This window comes from Pantherophis guttatus, chromosome 4 (assembly GCF_059756535.1).
Source record: "Pantherophis guttatus breed Tessera chromosome 4, ASM5975653v1, whole genome shotgun sequence".
Taxonomy (NCBI): Eukaryota; Metazoa; Chordata; class Lepidosauria; order Squamata; family Colubridae; genus Pantherophis; species Pantherophis guttatus.
In genome coordinates, this window is record NC_142066.1 from 23,326,649 (window position 1) to 23,337,351 (window position 10,703).

The 10,703-nt window shown below is 40.6% G+C and overlaps 1 protein-coding gene across 1 annotated transcript in view; it reads left to right on the plus strand.

Annotated features, from left to right (window-relative positions):
• The window catches only part of PNP (purine nucleoside phosphorylase), a 30,231-nt gene extending 27,868 nt beyond the window's left edge, over positions 1-2,363 (plus strand). The window contains exon 6 of the mRNA XM_034411505.3: positions 289-2,363. Within this exon, the coding sequence (XP_034267396.1) occupies positions 289-506 (218 nt within the window). The 3' untranslated portion in view covers positions 507-2,363. The remainder of the gene's footprint in view (positions 1-288) is intronic.
• Positions 2,364-10,703: the final 8,340 nt, after the last annotated feature.

Sequence of the window (10,703 nt, forward strand, 5' to 3'; positions counted from 1 at the left end):
CTATACGATTTCAGACAAATGGTTATCTAATTTCTTCTTTAAAAACTTCCAGTGTTGGAGCATTTACAACTTCTGGAGGCAAGTTGTTCCACTGATTAATTGTTCTAACTGTCAGGAAATCTCTCCTTAGTTCTAGGTTGCTTTCCCCCTTGATTGATTTTTTTTCCATGGACAGTATTGTCCTCCTTCTCCAGTTTTGTGGAGTGTTAAGAGAGCTATGTCCCCACCCTTCCTGATCCTCCTGAACCGGTTCCTCTAATGCTTTCCCTCTTTCCTTCCCTTTTTCAGGCATGAGCACAGTCCCTGAGGTCATTGTGGCCCGTCACTGCGGCCTCCGAGTTTTTGGCTTCTCCCTCATCACCAACAAAGCCATTCTGGACTATGACACCAAAGAGAAGGCCAACCACGAGGAAGTCTTGGAAGCCAGCCGCCAAAGCGCCCGCACCCTTGAGAAGCTGGTCGCCATGATGGTGGAGCGCATCGAACCCAACAACAACCTAGCCTAGGGCCCATCCAGCTCATGATTGTCCGAGAGAGAATATGCTTCTTCTTATTAAATCCTGCTGCAAAGATTCCTACTCTGGGATGGTGCAGACATTTTGGTCTGGGAAGTTGCCGAGAGTGGAATTAACGCACTTCTAATCCTGCCTACTTGTCCGCCTCTGACCAAGAAGCCCATTTTTGTCTGTCTGTTTTTGTCCTTCGGTGTGTTGCTTCTCCATGCGGGTAGCTCATGTCCCTTCCATCTCATCTGTTCTTTGTAAAACTCCTCCAGAATCCCCGTAGTCACCTCATGTGGACCTGTTTTACTTTAAAATGGGGGATGTGTGAGGAAACTAGAAGTCCTTTCTCATTTCAAAATAGTCTTTTAAGGTGCCATTTTGTTTCTGGTTACAGGTTTGGGTTCAGTTTTCTGAATCCTACCATCGTTGTTGACCACCAAATTCCAATCTGATAGATGTTTGGGTCTTCTCCGGTGCTTGGGCATTTTGAACAGAAAGTCTTAACTGTTATGCAATAACTTGTCTGGCCTCTCATGTTTCCAATACTTGAAATGTTATTCATGGCTTCTCCTTCCAAGTTTCCTTTGGTCCTTGAGGTTATCTGTTGAAGCTGCGTATTAATATCTTGAATTAATTTATTTCCAACTGTGCTTGTGCTCCAAAGAAGCTACTGAATTGCTCAGAACTTGAATCCATCATCTTCAGGCAATAAGCCGGCGAGATCACATATTCACAAAATGTAGATGACGGTGATAAGTGAATGTCAGGATCTATGTCAAATTTAACCCACCTGAATGCACCTCCATAGCAACTAGAATAAAAGACCCTCCTGCATATAAAAATTCATCCAGGTGACAGTTGTCGCAAAGGTGTTTTTTCAAGAGGCAACTGGACTTTCTTTTTCCTTGAAGACATTTCAGTTCAGAACTGAAGAAGCTTCTTGGATGAGAAGTGAAAATGTCTTCAAGGAAAATCAAAGCCCAGTTTCCTCTTGAAAAAGCATTTTTGGGGCTCTTGTAAGGCGAAATCTGTAAAAAGTGGATGGCCTACTCGGTTGTGTCTCATTTTCTATATGACCATAGTCACATGTTCTTGTTTAAGGGAAAGTAGGTATCCTTTTTTCTGATTTAAGAAGTTTTTTCTGTTGCAGTGGCCTATTACTTTCCCAAATTTGCTACATTCTGGGATGAATAGACTCATTAGGGACAAAGATGTTGGAGAGGAGATCTACTGATGTGAAAGTTTGTGGCTCAGATTTTTGCCAAGACATATGTGTATACCATAGGGAACCAATTGTGAAGTAGTTCTAGTGTGTTCTCATATTTTCCATAATGTGCAAAACCTATCAGGTGGATTTTTTGCGAGAGAGAGAGAGAAAGAGAGAGAAGTCAATTGCAGCTTCAGATCTGCATATGCAATTTTCCTTTGAGGCATGGTTGCAAAGTCCAGCTGAAAAGCTTGGCTTGAAGGAGACCTTCCAGGCACCCCAATATAGTCAGTTAGTCTTTTCTGTTGCGTAAAGGTACGATTCCAAAATGCAGTTTTGATTTCTGCTGGTAAATCCTCTTTCTCCCCCATTCACCTTTCTGAATCCCTCTTTCCCTTTTCTCTCCGTTTGCCCTGGAGTCAGAAATAGGCTCTTGCCATCTTTCAAATCACACCGAGGAATCGAAGTAGAGGGAGTTGATGACGAATGGTGGCTCACTAAGCCTGAATGTTTCGAATTAGACATAGCGAATATATTTTTTTAGAGTGTCCGCAATCTGCACTTTTTATTTTATTTAGACTACTGTAATGGAGTTCCCCCCTTTTATTAATTGTAATGTAACTAAATAATAAAGTTAAGTTGGAATGAGAAAACGGTTGTGGTTTGTACCAATCCTTTATGGTAAGACGGTGAAGAAAGAGAGAAAACGGTTGTCAGATTTCCCGAGCAGTCTGTCTCCAGCTTTCCAAATTCCCAACATTTCAGTTCAAGAAAAAAAAAAAAAGGGGGTGGGGGAGGGTGTACGTTTGTGTTTACTTGCCAGATTCCATGAACAGATAGTCCTCAACTTACAACCATTTGTTTAGTGACTGTTTGAAGTTACAACGGCATTGAAAAAAGAGACTTACGACCGCTTTTCATACTTGCAACCATTGCAGAATTCCCACAGTCATGTGATCAGATTTCGGACGCTTGTCATCTAGGTCGTATTTATGACAGTTGCAGTGTCCCAGGGTCATGTGATCACTTTTTGTGACCTCCTGACAAGCAAAGTCAATGCCAGATTCACTTATCAACTGTGGTAACAAAGGTTGTAAAATGGGGCTAAACTTAGCTGTCTGGCTGAGCTACATAAATTTTGCACTTAATTGTGGTCGTACAAGGACATCCTGTGTCTAAGAGCTTCAACCACTTTATCCTCTTCCCATTCTTCAAATAAGGAATTAGTTCTTTCTGCAGGCTGTTGCACGTTGGACAATAATTCAGAAATTGCCTCTCACTTCCCTGAGGTTTTCCAATGGAGTTATCTATTTTCTAATCTTTTAACTTGAGAGATGCTAATCAGGACATAGATATGCATCAGGAACCAGTCTAGAGGGGGTCACCCAGGTAGGGTCACACCTTTCCTCCTTCAGATCCTGATTGATAGATGTTCTCCCCACCTGCTGGCTGGTGAGGCAGGAAGTTAAATAATGAAACCTTGTTTAGAAGTCTACAAAAGCTTACTCTTCAATCAGAACCCACCATTCAACCGAGACTTGATAGAGATCCGTGGGTTGGCAAGGGGAATTAACATTCTGTGCCATCTGACTCAGGGTGGAGAGTAGAGCTTTCTGAGATGCCTTCATACTACAATCCTCTGATTTGTGGCTAATAGCTTGGTTTGTCCAACCTGTGAAATCAAACCCTGGCTTATACAATAGCAATAGCACTTAGATGTATTGTCAGACCTGGAAGCCATCTTTTTTGCCTTGGAGCAGCAGGCCTGCCACATTTACTACTGTGGGGAACTGGGAGGGAGGATTGTATGGAGCAAGGGAGATATATAGTTATAATAACATTCCTTTCTCAGAGAATCAAGGACATCTTACCCTGCACCTGGAGGATTGCAACTGGGAGGCATCCTCAGTTGGGTTGGTGCTTTGATTGGGCCATGTGATGGACATGTGGGTGCTGGGCAGGGACTTGAACTTTCTTTTGGGTGGGGAAAACCTGGAAGCTTTCAGATTTGGGTTTTCCCAGATGTGCCAATATGACATCTCTAATAAAATGGAACTTTAAGGAAACTCAAGTCTCGGAGTCTTCTTTCGTTGGGGGTGTTACTTGGAACCCTGATATATATGCAGTGCTTTACAGCCCTCTCTAAGCGGTTTACAGAGTCAGCATCTTGCCCTCAACAATCTGGGTCCTCATTTTACCCACCTTGGAAGGATGGAAGGCTGAGTCAACCTTGAGCCCATCAGGCTCGAACCGCTGGCAGAACAAGTCTGCAATACTGCATTCTCACCACTGCGCCACCACGGTTCCTATAAATCGTAATGGTTGCAGTTTCAAAGCTAAATGAGACCTACAACATCTTAACAGGGTCAGCTAAGCTCCAGAAAACCTCACCTGCCAGATTTGTCCCTGTTCTTCCCCTTTCTGAGAGCATGAACTCCATTAAATTGTTCCCTGGAATGATGAGACTTGCAAACTGAGCTCGAAGAAGCTTTCCTTGATGTAATGTTTGTTTATTAAATCAACAGACATGGCCATTCACTGACACGTGACTTAGGGCAGCATTCACAAATGAAAGCAATACATAATATTAAAAACAGAAGCAAAAAAAACAAAAACAAAACCCATGCCTGAGGAACTTCATCTAATACAAAATGATGAAGACAAAACCTCTCGATCTAGATCTAGGAAGAAAAATCTATCTGAAAGGCAGATAGAGTTGGGGCCATATGAATCTGGAGAATGCTGTTTCATAGGACAGGCAAACAATAGAGAAAGCATATCTCCTGGGTCCTGCCAGGTGTTAATGCTCAAATGACCAGACCCCAATTTTATTGGAAACGCAGAAATCATTGGAAACAAGCAGTTCCTCCAGCAACAAGATCTTGCCCTATGGAGGACTTTATAGGTCATAACTAGCAATTTAGGATTACACCCAGAAATCTCTTGATAACCTATGCACAAAGCAGTGGTGGGTTTCAAAATTTGTTACTACTGGTTCTGTGTGCATGGCATGGTGGCGTGGCAGGGGAAGGACACTGTAAAATCTCCATTTTCTCCCCACTCCAGAGGAAGGTTACTGCAAAATCCCCATTTCCTCCCGATTAGCTGGGATTCGGGAGGCAGAGAATAGATGGGGGCGGGGCCAGTCAGAGGTGGTATTTACCGGTTCTCCATACTACTCAAAATTTCTGCTACCGGTTCTCCAGAACTGATCAGAACCTGCTGAAACCCACCTCTGGCACAAAAGTACCCATAACTTCTTATATTGCTGGATTCTGGACCAGTTGTAGCTTCTGAGTCATTTTCAAGGTCAGCCTTGAAATGCAAGTTCCATATAGAGTGCATTGCAACAATCCACACACAAAAAATGACAAAGGAGTGTGAATTACCATGGGTATGGCTTCCAAATCCAGATAGAGTGCAATTAGCACACAAAACAGATCTGCAGAGATCTCTGAGCTTTGGCTTCTGTTTGCTCTTCAAGTAGGAGTTGTAAATCTAGGAGGATCTCCCAAAATGTACCCTGGTTTCTCTATGGTTGTATCAGCCCAAAGTGACCCAAAGATGGAAATTCCCTGGATCTATGTACCCCCAAAATACACAATCACTTGATCTTATGAATGTTGAGCTTCAGGCTTAGTTTTTTCCCATCCAGCTCTCCATACCTTCCAAAAACAAACAAACAAAAAAAGATTGCAGTGGCATCACTTGGACAGTTGAGTTCAGAAGTATAAGTCCATGTCAGTGGATGACTTCACCCAGTAGATGTTCAAAGGGAGTTGATAAAGAATCAAGTCCTAAGTACATCCAGAGCAGGGGCTGAAGGATGGATTTCTCCCATCAAGATCAATTGCAACCAACTTTGCAAGAATGAGGAGAACCATGGTGGGAGCACTGTGCCTCCTACTCTTAAACCATTCCAGAAGGATACCATAATTGATATCAAATATTCAAAAAACAACCAGGATGTTGCTATGTAGGTAATCTACAACAGTGCTAAATACTCTTTTGATACTGTCTCATTGTGTGAAGTCCAATTGAAAGAGGTCCTGATAGGCTCCTCCAAAGACCTCTGAAGCTGCAGGCCATCTACCTTGTTTTTCCCAGAAAGGAAATGTTGAGGATGGTTTGGAAATTATCCAAAATCCTAGTGTGAGAAGAGAAATATATCCATTGGAAAGTGCAGGTAATAAGCTCTAGGATTGGGCTTGCAGGCCTCACTGAACTGAAGTTTTAAACTAACATAATTGCAAAATGTACCAGACATATTTCTAATGTGCTGACTTGTGTGTTGCATTTCCTGGAAAGTATGCACTTGTACGGATATATTTAGAGCAGGAAGAATGAGACGGTGGGAAATGAGGAACTGAAAGTAACAAATGGCTGAGAGCTTCAAATGTACACAGGTGTTTGCAGAGAGTGACAGTCAGTAAGAATGTAAGAAAGAACAAGGAAGTGAAACTATGTCAGTAAAAAAGAAGGTATAAGAAATGTGGTTTGAGATGGGAATGGCGTCCTTTGCCTAATAACAGTCCTTGTAGGACCTGCTATGTTGGCTATTCATGTTCCAAATTGCTCATGAAATGAACCTCTGAATCTTAAAGTAAGATTTATTGCTTGTGGTTTCCTCTTTGGGTTTTTTATTGGGATATTTTTATCCCAATAAAAATATTTTTTTATACACTAGGATCGTAATCATTTCTTGAGAAAAGGGTAGATCATTACTTCCTTAAGCAGAGACTGATCTTGTGGACCACCAGCAGCCTGCGGAGCTGGCAGCGGAGTCGGACAGTGAGGAGGCTGAGGAAGAACATGGGCGAGTCCTGGAGGCTGGGGAAGGCCCGGATGAGGGCTCTGTGTCGGAGGCAGAGATGGGGCCAGGGCCACTTGGGAGTGATGTGCGGACTCCGGAGCCTCCAGAGGCTGACAACAGAGAGGCAGAGGAACAGGAGGAGCCTGTTCTTAGTGCACGCATGAGAAGAGCTGCCAGAAGGCAATGTAGCTAAAGCAAAAAGGATGACTCAGGAGTAAGGCCAAGAGATGATTGGCCCCTCCCATAAGGCTTAAAAGACCAGCAACAACTCTTGGGCTCTTTGTCGGAAAACAACGTTGATAGATTTGTTTCTTGTCTTGCTGCATTTATTTCTTGTCGGTGTCTTCTGCTTCTGAACTTTTGCAAGAAAAGCCTTTGGCAGGTTGTCAAAGTAGACCAAGGTTGGTGATAAGGCTGAAGAATTGTGTTATGAAGAATTTGTTTTGAATTAGTTTGGACTACGCTGAGAATGAGTTAATTCTCAGCTGTTCTAATAAAATCTGTTTGTTTAGAACTGATTGCGTCTGCTAATACCTACTTGGGCCTAGGTCACAACTGAAGCCTTGACCAACCAAGACGGACATAGATCTAATAAGCATTGTCATTGCTTATTACTGACATCTCTGAGAACCACAGCCAGAGTCTATTTCTTACTAGATCAAGTATTTCCTACTGAAATACTGCAATATTCAGAATTTCTTACTGAATCAGTTCAACTCGATCTCCCCAGTTGGGGTTCAACTCAGACCAAACTTAAGTGCCTCTCAACCGACATCTTACTCACAGTAACCCTAAGCATAGTTTACTGATTAATCCACACTTGGGTTATGCATAACTATATCTTATAAATCACAGTACCAGGATTCAAACAGCATTTAAAACATACTAATCACTGAATGTGTCAGACTCCATCTGTAGGGCTGTGTCCAGTCTTGGGCACCACATTTTAAAAAAAAAAAGTCAATGAGTTGGAGGATGTTCAAAATCTTGTAACAGTAATAGAGTTGGAAGGGATTCTGGAGGTCATCTAGTCCAACCCCCTGTTCATGCAGGAGACCTGTACTAGGGATTCGAACCGCTGAACTGCCGACCTTTCTGATCGATAAAAGAAGATGAGACATCTGGAAAGAGGAAGGATTAGAAGATCTGGGTATGTTTGGTCTACAGAAGAGACACCTGAAGGAAGTTCTTGAAATAATGTTCAACTTTCTGAATGGTTGTCAGTCAGAAAATGGAGTTGGATTTATTGTCTGCCATAGAACCAGTAAATCATTAAATCTGGTTAGATAATTAGAGAAAATTCCTGATTGTATGAATTGAGGAACTCAAAGGAACTCAAAGGAACACAAATTGAGGAACTCAATATTGTATGTTTTTATCTGGCTGTACACCGCCCTGAGTCCCTCGGGAGAAGGTGCGGTATATAAATTCGAGATAAAATAAAATAAAATTAAAATAAAATTTAATTTTCTCCCCCTCTTTTATAAGAGATTTTTAAAATTTTAAATATCTTTTAGTATTTTATATATTCAATTTTAAATTGGTTTTAAAAGTTTGGGGTTTTAAATTTGTCGGGGCCAAAATTATTTAATTTGATTTTATTCTATTTTTAAATTTTGTATGTATGTGTTTTTTATTGTTTGGCTATGCACCGCCCTGAGTCCTTCGGGAGTAGGGCGGTATAGAAATCTAATAAATAATAATAATAATAATAATAATAATAATAATAATAATAATAATAATAATAATAAAAGGGTTGATGAAATTGAAAAGTTCAGGACCTAGCTCCTGGCTAAATTCATCATCGAGACTTCCTTCTGGGACACAGGCACCTGGAGGAATGTCCTCCAACTGGTGAAATCCATTCTTTAAGAGGAGACCCCAAAGGTGCTTTTTTCAGGAGGCAACTGGACTTTCTTGTTTTTTTCTTTTGAAGACATTTCGCTTCTCATCTAAGAAGCTTCTTCAGCTCTGAAAGGATAGTGGCGAATGGAAGGATTTATATTCCTTGCAGACAGCTGGTCCTTTGCATTCACTATCCTGCCAGAGCTGAAGAACAACCATGGGACAAGCATGACCTGGATAAGTGAGAATCTCTACAGACTTTTTAGCTATACAATTTGGGATGAACACCCTTTGAATGGTGTGGGAGTAGGAACTGATTTCCAGAGGAAAAATTGCAGACTACAGGAACCAGGAGCTCTACTCAGGTGACCCTGAGGACACAGATAAACCTCCAAGTGCTCCAAGGACCCTCTAAAAGGATGCAAACGAACAGCTGTCTGTAAGGACTATAAATCCTTCCATTCCCCACTATCCTGTCGAAGCTGAAGAAGCTTCTTGGATGAGAAACAAAACATCTTCAAAAGAAAAAACAAGAAAGTCCTGATGGAAATCTCTATTTCATATTTGGAGAAAATTTAGCAAAGCATGGATGAGAGACTCTCCCTCTAGGAGAAAAAAGATCAAGAGTCAACCTAGACAGACCTCCTTATTCTGACTGCAAGGACTTACCCAGAGTCTGTCCTAGAATCAGGGGTATTCCTACAGGAGATGGAGCTGCAGCAGAAAAAACAGGTCAAGATTCATGGCTCCAAATGAAACAGTGAGATAGAAGTCCATCTACTTTGGGAAACAGAGGATGGGACTTAGAGTAATTATGATAACACATATGTAAATTCTCTGGAATATGAGAGAGAATAGAATAGAATAGAATAGAATAGAATAGAATAGAATAGAATAGAATAGAATAGAATAGAATAGAATAGAATAGAATAGAATAGAATTTTTTATTGGCCAAGTGTGATTGGACGCACAAGGAATTTGTCTTTGGTGCATATGCTCTCAGTGTACATAAAAGAAAAGATACGTTCATCAAGAATCATAAGGTTCAACACTTAATGATAGTCATAGGGTACAAATAAGTGATCAGGAAACAATATCAATATAAATCGTAAGGATACAAGCAACACAATTACAGTCATACAGTCATAAGTGGAAGGAGGTGGGTTGTGGGAGACAGAGAGACAAAGAGAGAGACTGAGAGAGACAGAGAGAGAGATATGCAAATCTCAAGAACAGTTAGCTAATTCTAGCAAGTTTTGCAAGCACACCTTGAACGTATGCATATCTTGTAAATGGACACAGGGAGATAGATAGAACCAAAGAAAGGATAAGGTAAACAATTGCTACCAACCCGTCTTCCATTGAGGACTTGTATACTGCATGAATCAAAAAGAGGGCTGAGAAAATATCTACAGACCCCTCACATCCTGGACATAAATTGTTTCAACTTCTACCCTCAAAACGACGCTATAGAGCACTGCGCACCAGAACAACTAGACACAAGGACAGTTTTTTCCCGAATGCCCTCGCTCTGCTAAACAAATAATTCCCTCAACACTGTCAAATAATTTACTAAAACTGAATTACTATTCTTCTTCTCTTCCTTACTAGTATCTGTCTCTTCCTACTTATTACTATAACCACGTTGCTTATGTCTTTCAATTATATTGTTTTTATTTGTTTCCTAGTACGATTTGATAGCTTATTAGTAACCTTGACTTTCACTAAATGTCGTATCTTTTTATTCTTGATGAATGTATTTTATTTTCCTTATGTACACTGAGAGCATACACACCAAAGACAAATTCCTTGTGTGTCCAATCACACTTGGCCAATAAAGAATTCTATTCTATTCTATAAAGAATTCTATTTGGTCAAGTGAAAGCAATAATAAGCAGCAAGGACTGGCAACACTGTTGCTCTCCAATTGCAGAAATAACCCATATATCTTTATTTTTTATTTTATTATTTTTTTTAAATTTGATTTATATGCCGCCCTTCTCCGGAGACTCAGGGCGGCTTACAATGCATTAAGCAAAATTTAGTTTAATGAGTAGAGAAAGAAGGACATTTGGAGTCATGGAATTTAGAAATTGTAAGGAGTATGTCCCAAAAGTAAACAATTTAAACAAAATTACTTTAAATTACAATCATGTAATTTTGAATGATGAATGGGAGAGAAAAAAAAATAATCCTACGCAATAATGCTTTTATACCACTAGGTGGTGTAACTATCTCCTACCTACAGAATGCTTATTCTACATCCCAACGTGGCACATAGTGATTATTTAATGTACAGTAGAGAGTTGTATGAAAACTTTTTTTAATGTCAGCT